Raw genomic sequence first — 24580 nt, forward strand, 5'->3', positions numbered from 1 at the left:
TGGCAGTGTCAGAAACCGATTTTAAGAATGCGTGAAAGACAAATTGAATAATTCGATCACCTATTTTTACAAGCGTATAACTATTTGAAAAATGTAATTCAAACCCTATTTTTTTCCAATTAAAGGAGCAAAGACCAATTTAAAAATAAATAAAACGTTTAATAGCAAATTATGCAATATTTGTTTTTTTTTTTTAAATCGGCTTTCTTTAAAAAAAGATTTGAAGAAAGTCATCGAAATTTGTCTTCGTTCGAGTATAAAAACTCGATATAAATTCCAAAAAAATCACTTACCTGAAAAAAAAAACCAATTCAATGTGTAGTTCCATTCTTCATTGTTAAGAATTTATTCATATTTATATTTTAAATTCCATTTATTTTTTAAATAAAAGAATTTTTAAACGACTATTTAAAAAACGCGCCATCATGGAAGCATTTTTCGAAAAACTGGAAGTAATCTTTGTCCTTGTTTTGAACTACGGATGAACAAAAGGAAATAAAAACCACACGTTCGCGTTAGGCGTATAGCCTTGTACCTGGAGAAATATGTGTTCCCATAGTTTAAAAATAGTCAAATTTTACTCATAAGATTATTACTTAAAAAAAAAAAACCACACCCCCAGGATTTTTTTTCTTTTCTCAAAAAAATGCATAAATTTTTTATTTATTATATTTTCATTCTTTTTTGTCGAATGAAATTTTTTTTAAATATTTAAAAAAAGAAAACATTGAATAAAATAGAAAAAATGTTGTTATCGTCCATTACTTACTGGACAATATAAGCAGAACATAGGCTTTCAATTAAAAAAATCAACATGTTTAAAAAAAAAGGTTTTAAACTTTGGACTTTACAGGTAAATTTCCAAAAAACACTTCTTTTTTTGTTATAATTTACCATATATTATTTATTGATCTTTTATCTTGTGATATATAATTATATATTATATATAATTAATTACATTAATTAATTATTTAAATTTAAATAGACATTTCAAAATGGGGGTGGATTAAAAATAACGTTTGTCTAAAATATTATATTCAGTTTATTGAAAAGAGCATAAAATTTTACATTGACCCTGAAAATATCGTAATAATACATTAGTGTAAAATGGTATAATGAAAAAATTGAATAGAAAAATTTTGATAGATTTTTTAAGTTTAAGAATTGAAAAATATTTAACTCGTAAAATTCAATTGATTTCACTACGTAAAAAAATGTCTGCATGGAAGCGCGCCGGCACTTTGTGAACACTATTTTAAAAGAATAAAAAATAATATTTCTATTACTTTTTATACAACTTTAATAGTGTATTTTGGAAGTATAATCCATAAAGAAAATAAAAAAAAAACACTTTTAAAAGAGAAATTACGAGTTTTTTTTATATTTTATTCGCAGTTATATGTTGGGGGTAAAAATTTCCCCCAAATTCTGATACACCTACTGGTTCACTTTAATTCAATTTTCAGGAACTCACTACAATAGAAACATATACACTTACGTAGGTGCCTAATCCGAGATTCAGCGCTCTGTAGAATTATTTATAGAAAAGTAAACATCCAAATGTTTTCAATAATATTTTATTTTATATTTATTACTTACTTGATTTCTGTTATTTCATATTTAAACGTGACCGACGCACAAGCATCTAATTGCAACACTTAGAATAGCTAAAATAAAAGGTAGGTTTATAGAATCACCTCCATCACCAATTAGAAGTTTTTTTCTTGGGAGTGGCCGTTTTTTAGGATGTGTGTCAAGTGCTCTGTGAACGATTTTGACGCCAGGAAGACATGTCATTAATTAGCACCACACCAACACAAACACTAAATCCGCAGAGATTGAATTTAATAACTTATTCGATTTGACAGCCCCAAATAAATAGAAAAAAATGTTTGCAGACGATAGTAATTTTACACATATTGAATTATTATTTTATTTTCTATTAATCGAATATTCAGTTCACTTCATCATATATTTATTATTATTATTATTATTATTATTATTATTATTATTATTATTAGTAGTAGTAGTAGTAGCAGCAGTAGTAGTAGTATACCTTAGATGTGCAGTAAAATATTAAGCTAAATGCAGCTCATTAGTATTTATCATGACTTTCATTAATGCCGTAAACCTACAGTTTGATTTTAAGGAATGTACACGATTTTATGAAATATTCTTATTACGATGATTACTACTGACACGTAAAATGTTACGCTGCAATTTATTATTTCTTATTATTAGTATTAAAAATATGCTCCTTCCAGTTGCATATTTTTGCTAGCCTGGATTTATGGTATCATTACGAACAAACATACATTACACTGTCCTTCCCACCACCAGCACCACCACCACTACCACCACTGAATAAGTAGGTAATGCCTAGGAGTAAAGTCTCATGACAAGAAAGCAGATATTACTACGCCCTAAAGAATGAGGTAATTCCAGTGAAGAACAGAATATACAATGCATTATTATATCTCAAAAAGCAAGGAAAGGGATAGTGTAATATATGTTTTGTTGTTATGTTGTTAGAAGTTATCATGACCAAAACACGGATACTACACAGAAAACACCGCTAACTATTAAAACAGTTAATCTCTATAAAGATGGTAGTACGAAAGAAACATATACTAAACTATTCTCCAAAGGACGCAATGTTGGGGAGGCGTGTTACATGGCAAGAGAACAGATATTAAATCATCGCATCTGAATTAAACACAAAAAGATAATACATTAGTGAAAATAATGGAATGATGACTGAATTAAACATGAACAGATAACACATTAGTGTAAAATGGTATAATGACTGAATTAAACATGAAAATAATACATGAAGATAATACATTAGTGAAAATAATACATGAAGATAATACATTAGTGAAAATAATGGAATAATGACTGAATTAAACATGAAAGGATAATACATTAGTGTGAAATGGCATAATGACTGAATTAAACATGAAAAGATAACACATTAGTGTAAAATGTTATAATGAATGAATAAAACATGAAAAGATAATACATTGGTGTAAAATGGTATAATGACTGAATTAAACATGAAAAGATAATACATTACTGTAAAATGTTATAATGACTGAATTAAACATGAAAAGATAATACATTGGTGTAAAATGTTATAATGACTGAATTACACATGAAAAGATAATACATTAGTGTAAAATGGAATAATGAATGAATTAAACATGAAAGGATAATACATTAGTGTGAAATGGCATAATGAATGAATTAAACATGAAAAGATAATACATTAGTGTAAAATGGTATAATGACTGAATTAAACATGAAAAGATAATACATTAGTGTAAAATGTTATAATGAATGAATTAAACATGAAAAGATAATACATTAGTGTAAAATGGAATAATGACTGAATTAAACATGAAAAGATAATACATTGGTGTAAAATGGTATAATGACTGAATTAAACATGAAAAGATAATACATTACTGTAAAATGTTATAATGACTGAATTAAACATGAAATGATAATACATTGGTGTAAAAGTGTATAATGACTGAATTAAACATGAAAAGATAATACATTACTGTAAAATGTTATAATGACTGAATTAAACATGAAAAATAATACATTAGTGTAAAATGGAATAATGACTGAATTAAACATGAAAAGATAATACATTGGTGTAAAATGGAATAATGAATGAATTAAACATGAAAGGATAATACATTAGTGTGAAATGGCATAATGAATTAATTACACATGAAAAGATAATACATTAGTGTAAAATGGCATAATGAATGAATTAAACATGAAAAGATAATACATTAGTGTAAAATGGAATAATGACTGAATTAAACATGAAAATATAATACATTAATGTAAAATGGTATAATGACTGAATTAAACATGAAAAGATAATACATTAGTGTAAAATGGTATAATGACTGAATTAAACATGAAAAGATAATACATTAGTGTAAAATGGTATAATGACTGAATTAAACATGAAAAGATAATACATTAGTGTAAAATGGTATAATGACTGAATTAAACATGAAAATATAATACATTTGTGTAAAATGGTATAATGACTGAATTAAACATGAAAAGTTAATACATTACTGTAAAATGTTATAATCACTGAATTAAACATGAAAAGATATTACATTAGTGTAAAATGGAATAATGACTGAATTAAACATGAAAAGATAATACATTAGTGTAAAATGGAATAATGAATGAATTAAACATGAAAGGATAATACATTAGTGTGAAATGGCATAATGAATGAAATAAACATGAAAAGATAATACATTAGTGTAAAATGGAATAATGAATGAATTAAACATGAAAAGATAATACATTAGTGTCAAATGTTATAATGACTTAATTAAACATGAAAAAATAATACATTAGTGTAAAATGTTATAATGAATGAATTAAACATGAAAAGATAATATTTTAGTGTAAAACATGCAAGAGAGCTATATGCTCTGCCTGTTGAATCCAAAGTAGCTGAGCAGCGGCTTGGTTCCCACCAGTTCTGGCAAATAGCAAACAGGATCTTGAACAGAAGCGTGCGTGCTATCCCAACTACCATTAATGGACCTGAGGTCATCTCGTCAGCATCAGCCAAGGCCAGACTATTTGCCAAGAACTTTGCAGCTAATTCTACCCTATGCGACAATGACATCAACTCCCTGTATTTCCTCCTATAACAGACAGCACGCTATGCAACATACAAATATCTGTGCGTGAGGTCGCCAAGCGAATCAAGAACCTTGATTCCAGTAAAGCAGCTGGCCCTGACGGCATTCCAGGTATAGTGCTGAAAAAGCTCCAACCAGAACTTTCCCCCATACTTACAACACTGTTTAAGCGTTACCTTAAGGAGAAGTGTTTTCCAACACCCTGGAAAACCTCATCAGTATGCCCTGTATTTAAGAATTCAGGTGAAAAATCATCTCCCTCTCAGTACAGACCAATAAGTCTCCTGTGTGTCATGAGTAAGTTGTTGGAATCCATATTAAATAAAGAAGTAGTCAACCACCTCAACAGAAACAACCTTCTTAGTGACATGCAATATGGTTTCCGCTCTGCAAGATCTACAGCAGATGTGCTAACGGTTATATCACATAGGATTAGTGAATCTCTTGACAAAGGTTTCCTTTCCAGGGCAATTGCTCTTGACATATCAAAGGCCTTCGACAAGGTATGGCATAAGGGCCTACTTCACAAGATTTCCAGCTACGGTATTACTGGAAATGTTTTCTCAATCATTAAATCATTTCTCTCCGATAGGCTCATAAGAGTAGTGGTTGATGGGCAGAAATCAGAGGCCCACAGTATTAATGCTGGAGCCCTCCAGGGGTCCATCCTGGGCCCAACTCTCTTCCTGATCTACATCAATGATATCCCAAAACACATACTTAAATCATTCGTTGACATCTATGCTGATGACACGACCATCTATGGCGACACATCAAAGGCCATAAATGACAAAGTTCTCTCTAATTCTCTCTCCTCTGATCTTGAGCGCGTGGTACAATGGGGGGGAAGAGGTGGCTGGTCACTTTTAATGCATCCAAAACCAAGCTTCTATCTTTACATCATCAATGCTCTGACCCCCATCTGGCATCAATTGAAATGGATGGCTCTCGTATTGGGGTGGCTTCATGTTTTGACAAGCTTCTGGGTTTGATCTTTACTCCTGATCTGAAATGGAACACGTACATCAAATCTGTTGTCAGGAACGCTGGGAAAATGGTGGGATCCTTCTACCGCCCCAGAAGATATCTCACTACTGATGCAATTCTTTATCTGTATAAAAGCCAAGTACGTCCAAGGATGGAATACTTTTGCCACATCTGGGCAGGAGCTGCTAAAAACAGCCTATCCTGCCTTGACAGAGTACAAAATAGACTTCGTGGTTTAGTGGGGGATGCCTTTTTCTCTTCCCTGCAACCTCTCTCCCACAGAGGAGACGTTGCGAGCCTATCTTTGTTTTATCGTTATTTCCATGGCAAGTGTTCGTCTGAGCTCCAATCTCTGGTCCCCCCTCGCCAATCTTTCACGAGAAACACCCGTCTGGCTGAAACTACTGTCAATAATTTTCCTCACTCTTTATCTGTGCCTAAATACAAACGTAGATTCCATGAGCAGAGCTTCTTTCTCACAAGTGCACGATTGTGGACCTCTCTTCCGTTCACTTGTTTCCCACCTGACTACAACATGGATGTCTTCAAATCCAACATAAACAAATTCCTGACAAACCGCCCCCTTAAGACGCTCTATCAAATCTCCAATACTAATGATTACTACACTACTATCTCATTGATTACTGTACACGCAATAACCCTGAGTGGCCTACGGGCCTTGATAAGTGGTGACCCCCATGTAAAAAAAATGGTATGATGACCGAATTAAACATGAAAAGATAATAAAATAGTACAATAAATAGAATAGCTTCTTTTTTTGGAGAAGACGTATATAACGTTATTGAATTTTTTAGATAAGGATTGGTTATTCGTATTATTTGGGTTCTTCGAATTACTGTTTTCATCTTAAGTTCCATTTTTATAACTTTTCGGTCGATGTAAACACCGACCTTCTTCGGTATATTTTCTGATGGTTGTAGATTCAATCTTCAATGTGGACCACCGAAAAATCAATTGCGAATTACTTAGGACTTCTATTCATTTATGGGTGAAAGAATGAGAGCATGCTGCCCTCGTGAATTTGATAAAAAGTTCACTTTGAAATTCCGTGCAGATTCCAGAGTTTGACAGAAACATTCCCGAATTCGAGAGAATGATTCTCAAATGTGACAAAATACACGTGAATAAGGTCGAAGGTTACACCAACCGTGAAAATGACACTTAAGATGAGAACAGTAGCCTGAAGAATCCAAATAATACGAAGACGTATATCGTTAAAACTAAATTGATTTTAAATTAATAAATATTTAAAAAAATATCTGGATTGTTTTGCCTTCTAAACTGAATTTTTTTTAAATGACACCATGTCATGATAAAAGAAAAGAAAAAAAGAAAAAGAAAAAGAAACTTACTTTTATGGAATAAAGCGTATATCGATGAACCTACGTTGATTGTAAATAAGTATATATTTAAAATGTATCTGCATTGTTTTTGGCCTCTAAGCTTGAATGACGACTAACGAATGTTCCACACTTCCAATACCTTTATTGTGAAGGGAAAGGAAAGGCAATGTGTGTGTGTGTGTGTGTGTGTGTGTGTGTGAGCGACAGTTGCTAAGATAAATGTTTCGCTATTTTTTTTACACTTCTATTTTCTATTACTCCGGCCAGTATAGTAAAAGCAGTGGGACGGATGAAATAGATAATGCCCATTTGTAAAGTGTACCACAACCCCGGCTTGCATGTATAAAAGCATTTGATGAACGTGCTAATGAGAAAAGAAGACACCCTCACGTGTAAATATAGTCATTTGCGCCGGCGAAATAAATACGTTTCTTTATTTGTTTTTTATGACTCAATAAATCATCATGAGTAGAGCTACTGCAGTAAAAGAGGATGATGATTTCTTCTAGCGGTATTTGTGTATCGTCATCTGAAATGACCAAGGAAACTGATTGTACTGCCACTGTCATCGTCAAGTTTCTGCTGGAGCTGCGGATCGGGACTCGTATTGAGCGGATAACGTCGTCGTAATCATCTTGATCGCCATGTCGACTGACAGCAATGGTGCGATAAGTTTCTAAAAAAACGCATGTATGTATATGCTGGTCGCACAGCTGTAACGGTATCTTAATTTCATTTGATTTGTCGACAGAAACGGAGATGCATCAAGAGATACAAAATTATGCTAAGCTATCGAAGGATTCACTTTCACTGAAAGTGTCGAGTTGTAAATGAATCAAGATGATTCATCGTATAAATTCGAAAAACGTTGGAAGAAATTGATTACAAAACGGATCTACACGCATATTGAAAGTGAGTCTGCTAAGGAATATCGAGAAATGTCAACATGTTTAAACTGTTGCCGAAATCATTGTTGCAAGTGAGTTTGCACTTCGGTCCACGCATGTGGCGCACACCTTCACGCATGGTTATTGGAGCCCTATATTTTCGCAAGTAAGTTTAACAAGTTGAAGAAACAAGTGTAAGTGTGTATGCGGAGTATATATTCGATTGCTGTAAAATATTCTGAAGTCTCCCAACTATTTATGTTAACTATTCTTCTCCTTCTTTACAATTCTCTGTATCCAAATTTTAATACACCGCTGATTCGTCTCCTTCTCATAATTCCCGATCTCAGTTCTGCCAAAAAGAAATGTACCTCTCTGATAAGCATGTATTTTTTTATTGAATCCGTTTCCCTTTCATATGCATATTAGATGTTCTGAAGTCTTATTACACCATGAGATCACCAGCTTATAAGTAAAAGCAGCAGCCATTTTTTCTTTCTTTACTCTTCTTGCCTGACGCGGACACTGCATGCTGTAGAAAATTAGGTTTGTATTAATTTTTAACCACAAAATTGGTGAGCCATTTGTCAGAATGTTAACCAACAAACTAAACTTCGGCGAGTAAAAAAAAAAAAAAAAATAAACGCATACACGTCTGTACTCGTTTAAACTGGAGTGATGAACTCCATGCAGTTGTTTTGTTAGTCAAAATTACGGGCATTTTTGTACTGATGAATGTTCGAAAGTGTTTGGTCACGACATAATTACTGGAAAAATTTGGCCATTCTTAAAGTATTATATAGAATACATAATGACTAAAATATCTCCCTTGAAGAATTTTACGAATTTATTAACAGTATGCAATACTTATTTTTATTATTTTTTTCTAAATTATGCTTTAATTAGTTACTTTCTTAAATTTGAAGGAGTCATTGGTATGGAGGTTTGCAAAACAGGATTATCTATTCAATGCTAACCAGCACTTTCTGAAGTGAATACTATTTTCTTTGGTCATTTACGTTTAGTTGGTTTGCTTTATGGCATATCTACTGTTTTCGGGTTATTAAATGCTGAATCCAGTAATTTGTGAAAAAAATGTTTTTATGCTTCAAATTATTTATATCTTAAAATATGTATTCATGGTGTTTGGTTTAGTTGTTTTATTTTATGCCATATCAACCATTTACGGGTTCAAAATTGTTGCAGAACATAATTAAGTTTTACAACATGAAAGGAAAACCAATAACATCAATGTTTGGTGTATATAAGCCATGAGGCCAATATCTTTAGACAACCAAATCTGATAGGTCTGTTATGATGCATGTTTTAATAGGGGTTTTCCTTCCTTTGTCACGCTTGAGTTTAAATAGTATTTTCATCACACAGCTTTAAAAAACGCGTTCTTCATTTTGCACATCTACAATTTCCTTATTTATCTTCGGTGTTTCATGGAAATGTACAATTCACTCTTTTACTTTTCAGAGCATAAATGTATCGTTCCACCGGCGCCGGCCAATGGACTCCGTGACTGCCACAAGAGCAAAAAGGGGATGCACTGTTCGCTATCCTGCATGGAAGGATACGCCTTTGCCATTCCGCCTCCCAACGAATATTACTGTGATTTTAAAGAGCACAAATGGTCACCAGCGGACAAGCTACCTTTTCCGGATTGTTCAGGTTAGCCGGGAGTTTTCTTGAATATGCATACTACTACTACTACTACTACTACTACTACTACTACTACTACTACTTTTCTTCCCCTTTAATATCTTCCTACTATCATTTACCCTCCTTCTACTGCTAGTATTTCTTGTAGCTGCTACTATAGCTATTGCTCCTTCTTCCTTTCCTTCTCATACACCTACTACTATCACTCTGTCACCATCCTCCTCCAACTTTTAATACTACTACTACTACTACTACTACTACTACTATTAAGCGTTACTAGGACTAGTACTCATACTTACTCCTCCACATTTTCCTTCTTCCACTATTATTTCACAATGCTATTGATATTTTCCACCACATATTCTTTTTTCTATTGCTACTAATATACTTAAATTACTTAAACTACTACTACTACTACTACTACTACTACTACTACTACTACTACTACTACCACCAATTTATAGCCATATTCATAATTTTAAAACTTTGCATATTAATTTATAAAATATTACGAACCACATTTTGCTGAAATATTGCGTTTTTACAATGGCTAACGATATTCGAAGGATGATATGTTATTGCTGTTTACATGATTTCTATTCTTATCTTAGTTTTTTTTTTTTTATATTCACAATTCGGCCGTTGTACTCATCAGTCTTCTTCACATGATTTGGATAGAGGCTGAAATTTTCTAGGAATTTCGAACTGAATTCTTTATTATGTTTAGTTCGAAATTCTCAGCCTACAATAAAAAGATTATAACGACCAAAATATTGTGAATAATAATAAAAAAAGATTAGAACAACAACCTGAAACACAGTATATACCATGTTGTTATCGTTGTGTTATTCTTTTAAAGTATGTTCTCTCATTTACAGCCCAGCAAATGTCAAATGACGTCATCCAACCAGCTAAGCTTACCTTCATGGGTAAAGTCTCTTGTCAGGAAAAGACAACTCTCAATCGAATTGCAGATAATTTTCAAAACAGAGTAAACCAGTTGGTCTGTATTTAAATTTATTTTACTTTTGTTTTGCGTCTTATTTGAATTTATTTTAATATTTCATACAATTTCAAATATTTTCCATTTGTCAGACGAGGATTGATAAATCATTAAAGTTTCTTTTCATTTGAATAGCAATTCAAACTGAATAGAAAAGCGAACTAAAATTGACGAGGAGTGACGTTACCACGCGCTATGATGTTTCGCAGACAGGACATGGCTATGTTTATAAATATTTCATTTTGGATTAAAAGTGTGAAGTACTAAGGAACAGTTTCATCTTCAGTTCATTTCGTTTAAAAGTAAAATACTAAAGATAAATATTTACACTTGTATATTTAAAAATATGTATCAACTTAGAGCGAATATTTTATACATATACATCGAATATTATATATATATATATATATATATATATATATATATATATATATATAGATAGATATTTAAATATTTTTTACGTGCAATATTTTTGGAACGTATTATTTGTAATCGACAGAAGAATCAGTTGGTGGCACATAAGTCATTTTATCATTAAAAAATATTAATAAAGTAATAACATTCATTTATTTGCAAAAAGAAATATTTATTTTATTTTAAAATGGTCAAGTGACTCATATGCCACCCTGTATAAAGCGTAGGTACTTATGCAGTTATTTTACCGTGCTGAAATAATAACGTTATTATTTAGAAGCCCATTCTTAACATGGGGAGGAGAGAGTGTTTTATAACTATTCTGTACTTTCACTTAACAATTCAATTAAAAAAAGATATTGTAAAATTTTAATTTCACATGAAAATATTATTAAAAATAGTGCGCTACAATAAGTACATAAGCATCCAGAACAGAATACGTTTAATTTCAACGCTTTGATACATGATGTATGAAACTAACTAAAATCGACTCATTATCAACGTTGACATGTAGACATACGTCTCTTACACTATAAGATCTGCCACAAGTAACTCCTTAATTTTACTTCAATATAATAAATGTAACATGAAATATGAAATTGCAATAGATAAAATTACATTTAATCGATGCATTTCTGTTATAAAACAAACGATTTTGCTTATTCCATTCATCTGTGCTCTGTATAGAGCTTAATACATTTTGATAATCTTTCAGAGACTGAAGAGTATACTATCGTGCACAGCGTTTACAGCTCGTATTTATTCGTTGAGTTCTATAAAAATGTACAATTTCCGTTTTCAAATCACACATGAAATAAAGATAATGCGGTAATTTAGCAGAGAAGTCAACAAACAACTATACCTATACGATATATATATATATATATATATATATATATATATATATATATATATATATATATATATATATATATATATGAATATATACTAGAAATAAATGTTACCGTAGCCAATAAAAGTTAAGTTTATACCTACCTGGTTCATTTGTTTCGTTTTTAAGTAGTTTCATTGCTCTTTATTTAATCTAAAAATGCAGTTTTTTCAAGCGAACCTGAAAAAAAAATGGCGGCATCTTCTTGTTTGTCAGAAGTTTTGACTTCAAAGTTAACATGGGGAGATTGGGGTGTTTATTTCTAAAGCCGTTCTTAACATGGAAAGGTTGGAGTGTTCATACTAAGCTGGGTACTCTCGTAAAAAATACAAAAAAAGACAAAAAATTCAAAGCACATGTAAACCTTGAAGTCAAAACGAGACTTGCTTCTCCCAAACAAGATGCTGCCATTTTTTTCAGATCCGCTTCGAAAAACAACTTTTGAAATTAAATAAAGAGCAATAAAAACTACTTGAAAACCAAAACAAATCAGCCAGTTAGGTATAAAATTATCTTTTATTGGCAACGGTAACATTTTTTTCTTGTATATATATATATATATATATATATATATATATATATATATATATATATATATGTATATATATATGTATATGTATATATATATATATACAAGTTAGAAAAGCATTTCATCCATTCTGTTGCACTTTATAAAAATCATTGAAAATTTTCTATCTTTATCATTAATTGCTAGATGAAAGATAATGTTTTTAAAGTGCAGCAGAATGTCCATTACATAAATAAATCCAAGGTAAGTTTTGATTCAATTTATATTAAATTTGTATACCTTACTTTGTAAAATTTATAAAAGTGCACTTTGGAGATAAATAAATTTAAAAATGGTATATAGTAAAAACATTTTGCTTAACAATTTTCATGCCTTGGATGAAATGCTTTTCTAACTTGTATCTGATCTTTTTAAGATAATATTTTAAAACTTTCCTACTCTCTATTTCAGTTTGTATTTCTCTTCACACCACAACTCATTCTTGCAAGCCCCTCTTTGTATTATTACAGGTCTTAATATTCTCTCTGTTTCAGTTTGTATTTCTCCTCACACTACACTCATTTTTTGCAACCCCTCTTTGCAATACAGGTCTGAATAATGAGAAAATCTAAATTTTTTTAAACAAAAACTTTAAAATAACTTGTTTAGATTATTTTTTTTAACTTCTTTCAAAATAGAAAATCTTTTAAATTTAATAAGGAACATATTTCATATGGGTTTCATTAACAAAGATTCAGTGCATAGCAAAAAAAAAAGGACCGTATAACTGGTTATGGTCAATCGTAGTCCTCGCCAGCGAATGTCTTTGTTATTGTTATTCTATTATCATCATTATTTAAAACATTTTGTGTCCTGCTCTTTCGCGCGAGGACTAATATTCGTTGTATTCGTTTGTTGGCTTCTCTACTAAATATTCGATAATGCTTGAGCATCAACAAATTTACAAACAAAAGAAAACATGTAGTCACTTATGGCGGACTCTCTACTAGAGTATAATAACGATTCCATATTTATTTACATATTTCCAGGTGAATAATATGTGTGGCAGTAACATGAATTGTAACATGGACGATTTGCGTACAACATGCGAGGAGGAAAGCGGTAAGACTGACAACATTTATTTGATTGTCTATTTGAAAATATCTTTCTTAATTGTTAAATTGACCGTTGTACACTTGTAAATTACGATAAAATATTTAACCTCTTTGAACGATTTTCAATATTGACATAATTTCTCTTTATATAATTGTGAAAGCGGGTGGCGAGAACGGAATTACGCGGAATCAAAATGTCATTTTTTGTTCTATTTCGCGTTGCCCAGATACAATAAATATGAGAATACAGTATTACTTTTAAAAGAGGTATCTGAATTACATTATTAAAGCACAGTAAAACAGTAAAACAAGGGAGAGAAATGAGGCGAAAGGTAAAGAAGGGGTTACAGAGAACGACAGTTAAAAGAGGGGAGGGAAAGGGAAAGATAAAGAGACGACTAGAGAGAGAGAGAGAGAAAGAAAGAGAGAGAGAGAGAGAGAGAGGGGGGGATATAGAAATTTTAATATAAATATGTTACAATTTTACTTCTATTTAATTTTATCTGGCCCCAAACAACGCCGGATAACCGTGCTAGTGTATAATATAAAAGGCAAAAATGGTGTATGTTTGTATGTATGACAAAAACTTTCGACAGACACGTCGGACCGTGACAAAATTGGTATCGATTTAAAACTCGTCATTCAAACCATCGCGTCAACGGCTTCGGATAACAACGCTATTTTAACCGCCCGTGACGTCACAATCGCGGTGAACGCATAGATGAGACCATTTACTTTTTTCATCCCCTTTCCTCTGGCGTGTTACGAGTTCGAGCCGTCCTACTACTCCTAGTTTTTTTTTTTGCGCTCGCAATTTTACTTTTTTTTTGTTCAACTAACACCCTTACACACACCTCCACACATCCGGGCAATGCTAGGCACCGAAGCTAATCTATAATATAAAAGGCAAAAATGGTGTATGTGTGTGTGTTTGTATAACTGCTAAAAACTTTCGACAAATACGTCAGACCGCGAGAAAATTGGTATCATTTTAAAGCCGGTGTCTCGGGCGACGAATATCGAAAGATTGGCCCAAAACATAAATTTTTTAACCGTCAACTGGGCCGTTTTTTACAAGGCGAGGGTCACATTTTTGTCGACATTTTTGTAAGTCATTCAAACCTCGCGTTAACGACGTCGCATAAAAGACGTTATTTTGACCGCCCGTGACGTCACAATCGCGGTGGGCGCATGAATAAAACCATTTGCTTTTTTTCACTCCTTTTTCCTGTCTGCTACTCCTAATTATTTTTTGCTCGACCTTACACCAACGCCAGGCACTCAGGCTAGTCTATAATATAAAATGGCACACTGTGTGTATGTGTGTGTGTGTGTGTGTATGTGTGTGTGTGTGTGTATGTTTATGTCTGACAAAAACTTTCGACAGACGCGTCGGATCGTGACAAAATTGGTATCGTTTTAAAGCTCGATTTCTCAGACGACAAATATCGAAAGATTAGCCCAAAATATTAATTCTTTCACTGTCCACGTAACAGTGGATGATTATATATTAAAAATAATATATATATATATATATATATATATATATATATATATATATATATATATATATATATTGTTTGGATAGAAATATGGATCACTGTGTCACCTTATTGTAGTTATTCCATATTTTTATATATATATATATATATATATAGATTATATTACTTTTGAATATATATATATATATATATATATATATATATATATATATATATATATATATAAGCACACACAGGCATACGCAGAAGTTCTCAACATGTTTCTTTATATGATTTGAAAATTTAGAAGACCAAATAATGTCAGAAAATGTTTTATTAAATGATGAAACCCATATCGGCATAAGACACCTATTACAAATTCGGCAGTTTTTTTTCGCTTTATTTTTCTTGTGGTATTATGTAAATAACACAGAAATAAGATTAAGACTAACAAAAGAAAACAATACTTTTTTTGAAAAATTTGTCTTACACCAAAAGTTAAAGAAATAAGATGTTACTTATTTCATAAAATATTTTATAACATTATTTGGTTTCTGGCATTCTCAAATTCACCTTCCGAAATAATGTCTGCAAAGGTCTAACCAGACTTCGGTTTCTTTATAAATTTCTAACACAGATTAATAATAAAAAAGCTTATTACTAATAACACTTAGGTTTAATCCTTTAGTCAAACAATTGTATTGAAAGAAAAATAACCAATAAAAATATCACACGTGGAGGAAACAATATTTAATAATGCCAATATTTACGCGGCATTTACTATATCTTCTATTAATATTTCGTTGTAAAATTAATATTGTTAATTTCAGCATGTTGGCGTTAAAGATAGTACCTTACGAATTTTTGCATGTTTCTTGGTTATTATGTTTCCATTCTTCACAAAAATTCTTGTAGTTTATACAAGTTTTGTATGTTTCTCTCTTTGAATTGTCAATTCCAGCTTACCCCGGGGCTCGTTGCGAACCTTTTTAGCTAATAATCTAACTATATTCCATTATTTTTCTAATACAACCAACACTTTTGGATGGATGAATAAAATGGTACGTAAACTGTCGTACTCACTGACTTAAACAGAAGATGTCTTTCTATAGTCAAATCAGTTTTTGCAGATCGGGATCAATTAATTGATTTTGCATTTTTTCTCAATATTTAAAAGACAGCTGACAGAAAAAAATAACGACAATACTTTTAATGATTCTTAAAAATCCACATCTAAACCCGATCCTCAAGATCGTCATGGACATCAAGGATACCATCCCCTGTGGCAGAGACATCTCCAAAGAAGAATCTAATCATCCTCTACCGTTTCCATAATGCTGAATGAGCTATCTTGTAGAGTATCGTGAATCAAATTGATCATACCCTGTTATCTCATCTCTCAGCTAACATTTATGTCTGTGGATATTTCAATGTTCACAATGCTGAATAGATAGTCTACTCAAACAAAAAAGATGATGAAAAGACGTTTTCCATGGTTCTCTCTTGCTTATGACCTAACGTAGAGTGTTAACGAACCCACTCTGGTATTTGATGCCGATGCACAATTTGTAAAGTCTTCTAACAACATGCCTTGAACTGTGATCATCCCCATTTCTGTCTCCGCTAGGTAATTCTGATCAATTGATTGTCTCAATAAAGATAAAAACAAAGTATAGCTAAACCTCATTACCCCTCTCCATCGAACAGTAAACCAATACTCGATGACTGACTGGGGCGGTTTCTGAACGTTCATATCGTAATTACCCCTACGCTCCATGTTTAAAAAAATGCGTCCGATATAGCATCCGACTTAACTGATTGACATAGACAGCTACACCATCTCCAAGAGAATCCGAACAGCCAGCCATGGTACGCCCCTGAAGGTACTGTCACTATTACACGCAGAAATCACTACTTCAATTGCTTTAAAAGTAATATATGTTTTAAAACTAAAGTCATATTCAGAATTACCAGTAATCACTGCAAAAGGATTATATAGTCGTATGTTCAGTTTATCAAGTTCCAAATACAAGAACAGAGCCTTGGTTTCCATCAGTTTTGGCGAATAACAAGTTAGGTCATGAACAGATGTATGTCCTCTATGAAGGCCTGAGGTGGTTTTGTTAGCTACCAACAAAGCCAAACTCCTTGCCAAGAACTTGGCAGCAAACTCAACGCTATACAATCAGCGCCACATACTTCTTTAAATTCCTTTTCAAACCGGAAATAATTTAAGCAACATCCACTTATCTATTCGTGATGTTGCCGTACCTATGAAGAACCTTGATAGCAACAAAGCAACTGGTCCAGACAATATTCCAATCACAATACTCAAAAAGCCGCAACCGGAACTAGCACCCGTTCTTGTAAAAGTGTCCAATCGCTGCTTAAAGGAGAAATGCTTGCCAGCACTCTGGAAAACATCATTAGTTTGCACAATATTTAAAAATAGAGGAAGGTGTCTTCTGCATCTCAATACAGACCAATTAGTCTTCTGTGTGTCATGAGCAAGTTGTTTGAATCCATGTTAAATAGAGAAATTATCAACCGCCTCAGCAAAAACTACCTACTCAGCAATATAGATCCCATCCTTCTAGTTCTACAGCTGATGTACTGACTGTAATTTTGCATAGGATTAATGAATCTATCGATGAGGGTTTTCTCCTCAAGGGTAATAGCTCTTGGCATATCAAAGGAATTTGGCATAAAAGCCTATGTCATAAGATTTTCAGCTATGGAATATCTGGAGATGTCTTCTCAACTATCAACTTTTTTCTCTCCGATAGGTTTTTACAAGTCGTCGTCGATTGGCAGAATTTCGAAGCTCAAAATATCTTTGTTTGCGTCTCTCAAAGATTTATCCTGAACCAACTCTCTTTCTTATCTTAATCCATGATCTCTTAAAACACATTTTAAGTTCATTTATCGACATATACTCAGATGATACTGCCATTTTAGACAACACTTCAAAGGTCAACAACGACTAAGATCTCTCTGAGTCTCTCTCCCCCGACCTTGCGCACGTAGTGCAATGGGATAAAAGGTGGATGATTAATTTTAAGGTAATAAAAATCAAACTTCTATCTTTTCACTAGAAGCGCTCTGATCCCAACTTGCCCTTAATTGATATTTCAAGCTTTAGGGTCTGATCTTCACTCTTGACATACAATGGAAGACTTACATCAAATATGTTATCAAGGTCACCGCAAACTGGTTGTGTAATTCCACCGATCCAGACACAATTCTATATCTGTATAAGAGCCAGATACGTCCTAAAATAGAGAACTGTGTGCCATATCTGGGTAGAAACTGCTCAGACAAACTTATCCTGCTTTGACAAAGTTCAACACCAGCTTCGAATCCCAGCAAGTGATGCCATTTTCTCTTCCTTACAACCTCTTCCCACAGATCAGACATTGCGAGCCTGTCTCTGCTCTGTCGTTATTTTCATGACAAATGCTCGCCTGAGCATCAATCTATGGTCCTGCCAAACTTTCACACAAAAAAAGCACGCGTCTAGTTAAAACCACTATCAACAATTTCCCCCAGAATCTATCTGTGCCTAAATCAAAACGTAAATTCCATGAATAAACTTTTTCCTAGAACTGCCCGCCCGAGGAACTTTGTTATAAGCTGACTACAATATGGTTACTTTCATGACTATGTAGACAAGTTATTCTAAAGCTGCCCTCTTATAACACTGTTTTATTGGTGACCACTGTATCATTGAGTTGCCTTATGCCGTGATAAGTGGTGACTCTCGTGTAAAAAATAATCATAAAATTACACTGTAAATTTTGAACATTGAACTTTTGCTAGAATGTTCCAAACTATGATGGGGGTGTTTTAAAAACGTTTCAGATAAATTTTATAATTACTCCAATCGTTGTGAATACAAGAGTTTTAAACAATTGAGTTACTGCACATAGGTTTTTGCTTTCTGCGATACTTATGCAGCTTAAACGATCTAATTATTTGACTGATTGTTTAAAAATATTTCCTACGAGGAGTATTAATTTAATTAATCTAACTATATAGATAGATAATAGTAATGCAAAAAAAAAGAATACCCCGCCCCAAAAAAACTGAATGACGAGAGAAAGTAGGCACAAAAGCAAATAATCAAAAACAGTATTTGCTTTACGAATCTTAAGAAAATCTATTTTTCAAATCTATTTTATATATCAAATCAATAAATATCAGAGTCACTGCTAAATATTAACAAAAATATTCAGTAAAAAATCATGCAAAAGTGAACGATTCAGCAAAGTTAAGAATTCAAGATTGCTGCCTCTTTGAAAACATGAGTTTCATAGACAGACACATCTTAGAAATGCAGCTATAATATAAATATGATATGATAATGCAACTATAATATAAATATGATATGATTTAATATTTGTAATATTTATATCGGTTTAATTATTGTTGTATTGTTATTTAATATTTTAAAATTTATTTATTAGAGGTGGCAACATTCGTACATTTGGGATCATATATTATTAGTTGAATCAATTAATAAATATTAACCGTTACCCTATCAATATCTGACAAAACTCAACATTTGCCTATACACGAATATGTTGTTTATAATCAGTTTATAAATATTCATCCAGTCAATATTAGAGATGTTTTACAGGTGTAAATACACCCCTAAGAATGATCGATTTCATTATAAGATGGTTCAGGTTAAAGGTAGGTAATGTCCCCTTAATCGACAAAGACTAAAAAAAAAACATATGATTAAGAAAAGATATTACATTTAAGATCGGTATCTTGCAATTATATATTGACTGATGTAAACTCGCTATTATATGTTATATGTAAAGGAATATTTATTCGTTTTTTTTTCTGTTCTTTTCCTTTTTCACTGATGCTGTTAACCAGTGTTTTAGTTATTGATCTACACTAAAATTGTTATCTTTTATGGTTGCTTTATCTTCTTAATTTCTTAGTTTGTATATATTATTTATACTTTTACACTTTCTTTTATCATTCCGTTTTTTTTAAAATTACTATCAATCCTCCTAAATACTCACATACTTACCAGCAATACATCAAACTTTCTTTCTTTTATCTATCTATCTATCTATCTATCTATCTATCTATCTATCTATCTATCTATCTAATCTATCTATCTATCTATCTATCTATCTATCTATCTATCTATCTACAATTGTTAACATTTATTTAAAAAATATTATATATATATATATAATATGCGTGTGCTTAATGTCTTTATCAATTTATCTTTTGAACAGATTATAATCGGATCCGCGTGTTGCTGGGTCGTTCAAAACGAAGTGTGAATCCGGACGATCGAACACGACGCCATCTTAAAAGTATTGGGGATCATCACGATACAGAGAAGCACAGTGTTATTACTTTTGATTTCAAGCTGGAAGGTTTGTGCATAGCATATAATTGAGAAACCGGTCTGTATATGCCCACACCGATGCATACGCAAATATGTAAAGACTGAGAATGTCTGTCACTTTGTAATAAACTTATATTTTATATTGTATGCCTATTCCCCACTTTCATTCTTCCTTTATTATTGCTTGACTTGTTCGGTATTTAGATGACCTGGGAAGAAAGGTTTTATATATATATATATATATATATATATATATATATATATATATATATATATATATATACATATATATATATTATCTGTAATTGTTAAAATATGATTTTCATAAATGAATTTTCATTTACGAGAATTCTCTTTTTTATAACGATGTTTCCGCTTTGTATAAAAAATAGAAGAAAAACATATCTCTTTATATTTCCCAAGGGCTCAAGTAAAACTGCTTGAATCAAGAAAAATAAACTTAAAAGCTTGTTAAATTAAAACAGACTAGTTGAAATATGCAGTGGATCTAGCAGGTGATCTAGGTTCAATTATGGATTGTGGTAAGAAATGACTTGTTTCGTTTAATCCTATTAAGAATTGTATTTCATTTGTAGGCGTACCCCTTTTTTCCTGGGATTATTATGGATGGCTTTGCTCTCGATGAGAAATCGACACTAAAACTTATTTTCTCATCAAATCTTTCTTGGAGCTTATATATTAAATCCATTGCTATTTCTGCTTCTCGTAAAATCGATACTCTCTATCGCTCTGAACACTTTCTCGCACCTATTCTGTCTCTCTACAATCAGACCATGTATAGAGTACTGTTGTCATATATTTGGGCTGGCGAATCTCTGTCGCATTCGAAGGTTCTTGATAAATTGCTGAAATATATCTGTAATTTGATTGGTACCTCCCCTTTCTTCTTCATTGCAACCTCTTCCCCACATACGTGATTTTGCTAATCTCGGTCTTTTTGTTTTATAAATACTATGGTGACATGTGTTCCTTACAATTGTCTGATATGTTCCATGCTTCTCTTGTTTCAGCTCGTTTGACTTGTTGATCGTAATCAATCAGTTTTGATACCTCATTATAATACAGTTTCATAGTCCAGTTGCTTCTGTCCAAGGAGTGCAAGCTTCTCATTGTTTTCTTTTACCTATAGCCTTGGTCTTTTCAAGACTACGGTCAATAGGCATATCCTGTCTTTGAATAATCATATTTCGTTATTTTAGTTCCTTACGTCAAGTGGCTTCCTACCTTGTCTCGAGCAATGTTAACAAAATAATAACATCATAAATTAGATTGTTTCTAATTACTATCTTTCGCGTCTTTATTTATCTTTCTATCTCCAGCTCTGAGTTGAATAGTATTATGGCAAATAGTAATATTCCCTTGTATTTATGTAAACATTAGATAATTGCTACCTTGAGTTTTATATATAGTTCTATTAGCTTTGACTATTAATAAACAAATAAAGAGAAGCAGAAGTGAGAGTTATAGACACCGTATAAATTAAGAGATGGAGATCAAACAACATATAGTGACAGATGATGAGAATGGCAGATATACACAGCAACAGTAGTAATAATTGATTGATCATTTGAATTATAAATTAAAGCGAATTAGAAAAATTAAAATGGAATTTATTAAAAAATAACTCAATCTCAGAATTAAAGAATATTTTAACATGTATTTGCTATTATTAAATATAGAAGAAAAACATTTAGAAAACAAACGTTGATTTACTCAGCTTTAGTATAATTATAATAAACGAATGAAAATAAAATATGTCTTCTTTTTATTTCAGGTACAAGTCAAAGCAGTGGAAATTTGTCGAAAGACATTGAACACCAAGAGGAGATTCTTGACAGCATGAAAGGCATTCTAGAACAGTTGAAGTCGGAAGCGGAGAAGATTGACGAAAATCTCTTGTTTACAAATATCTCATATAATGCTGACCAACCCAAATTTCTGTGCAAGACAGGCAGTGTGTTAATAGACAAAAGATGTGGTAAGTCCATCTACGCATACATTAGAAGTAGTTATCTGTTTGATATGATTGAGATTGGGTGCAACCTAACTCTCGAAATGGAGCAGTGTTTTCATTCGCATCAACTTCAACTGCTCAATTGTCAGTGCTCTCTATCAGCAGTTCTGCCCAATTCGTTCAATTCTGCAAAATGTATTTATGTTGCTCAAGCATCTGCTCACACGAGTAGGACGCTATATATATTGACCTGGTCTTAGTGTGGTACGAACTCTGGGCAGATTCAATCGACATACCCCGAAAGTGGAAGTTGCTAAGGAATTTCACATTCAAAAGCTGTCACATAAGGAGATTCCAGTCAGGCGGGTTAGGGTTTTAACAACCTGATTTTTGCAAGTTTCATTACATGGGAGGTGTCGATATACTCCTACATACAACGCCCAGAATTCCTAAATTGTCACCCATCTGGCATTGACCAAGCTAAACGTCGCTTAACTAGAATTATTAGACGAAAACTGGTATATCAAGATGATTATACTCCATTCGCTTTCATTAATTATTTACATTTATTTCATTCGACGTCCGGTGTAATTTCAGAATTCTGTTGCATATCACATTTAAGAGATTTAAGCGTTGAAACTGCCACACTTGTCGTTCTTACGATTTTTCCCCTCAATTTTTCAGTTCGTTGTCCAGTTGGAACGTTCTTCAATGTGATCCATCGTCGCTGTTTAAGTTGTGGTAAGGGTACCTACCAACACCAGGAAGGAATGGTAACATGTATGGTGTGCCCAGCCCATACAAGCACGCTTTCAAAACACTCCAAGACAATCAATGAATGTAAAGGTAGTCTATACTTTAGTTTTTCGAATAATTAATAAAAATACTAACATCATACTAACCCAACGTTACTCCAGGAAAAATAGGACCGTTTTTTTAGACTAAGGGTCATTTATTTAGGTTAAATACTGTTATAGTGTGTTTACCTTTCAGATAATAATGGACTCTTCCACTTGTAATAAAAATATGGAGAATATGTCTCCCAGCGTTAACACAATGTTATCGACTAATCACACACACGTGACAGGCGGACTGATGTATCATCACTGTCTTTATCCGTTATATTTGCTTTTCACGTCAATATATTTTGTTTCCACTAATTGCCGTGTTGTGCCGGCCTTCCAGACACTTACGGAACCAAAACAAATACACACATATGTTATCTGTAGATAGCTAATTGGGAATTTGCTCCTCTAACTATAGATATAGAATAAAATTTTAAATTCTTCGCAGGAATGATACAATGTCATGAGTAGGTCTATGACAACAGCATATTCTTTTCATTGTTTTGACTCGAGCGTGCATCCGTTGATATCTTATATGCTTTTATATAGAGTGATGTGGTTCCCGGTTGATTAACTGCGTCTAACTGTGTCAGATATATACTCGAGAGTCCAAACAATGATAAGAATATGCTGTTTTCAAAGCCCTAGTTATGAGTTATATCAGTCCAGTATCAGTCTCTCGCGTGACGTATGAGCGTGAGTCTGTTGGTAGAGAAAATGTTATATTACATAGGAGATTCTTTTAATTCCACACCAGGCGTTTATTTTACACGTTTTCATTGGCTATTTTGTTAATCCATTATCAAATGTATTCTATTTTCAGCCCAATGTCTTCCCGGGTCTTTCTCTCATGATGGCCTTGAATTTTGTGAGACGTGTCCCATTGGTTTTTATCAACCCGCGTATACACAAAAGAAATGCGTGAAGTGTCCTAATGGGACATCCACAGTTACAAGAGGTAGCAGACTCATTTCAGACTGCAAAGGTAAGGATGATGCAGGATTGTATTATAATGGAGATTATATGTCACCTTGTAACGAAAATAATGGAATATTTAAAATAAGAAACACAGTGTTAAAAAACGGCAGTAATTATATGTATTTAATTTTAACTACTTTTTTTATATCTCTCATTTAATAACTACTAATATATATATATATATATATATATATATATATATATATATATATATATATATATATATACTAGCAGGCTCTGCCACGTTTCCCTGTTGTAAAATACGCTTAAATACGCTTAAATAAGATATTTTAATTAAGACAGATTTCGTATTTTTATTATAGAATTAGTTATCTATTGATTATTACATTGTATCCAATATACAGTAGTGATTTGAAAATTAAAAAAATACTTGA

At 32.3% G+C, this 24580-nt stretch overlaps 1 protein-coding gene across 1 annotated transcript in view; it reads left to right on the forward strand.

Annotated features, from left to right (window-relative positions):
- LOC145291698 (sushi, von Willebrand factor type A, EGF and pentraxin domain-containing protein 1-like) overlaps nt 1-24580 on the forward strand; it is a 319198-nt gene that overhangs the window by 220902 nt on the left and 73716 nt on the right. The window contains exons 10-16 of the mRNA XM_080137710.1: nt 9412-9606; nt 10476-10600; nt 13464-13536; nt 20272-20415; nt 22183-22386; nt 23047-23208; nt 24031-24192. Coding sequence (XP_079993836.1) covers nt 9412-9606; nt 10476-10600; nt 13464-13536; nt 20272-20415; nt 22183-22386; nt 23047-23208; nt 24031-24192 — 1065 coding nt within the window. The remainder of the gene's footprint in view (nt 1-9411; nt 9607-10475; nt 10601-13463; nt 13537-20271; nt 20416-22182; nt 22387-23046; nt 23209-24030; nt 24193-24580) is intronic.

The sequence above is a fragment of the Euprymna scolopes genome, chromosome 2 (assembly GCF_053919585.1).
Source record: "Euprymna scolopes isolate OS-2025 chromosome 2, ASM5391958v1, whole genome shotgun sequence".
Classification (NCBI taxonomy): Eukaryota; Metazoa; Mollusca; class Cephalopoda; order Sepiida; family Sepiolidae; genus Euprymna; species Euprymna scolopes.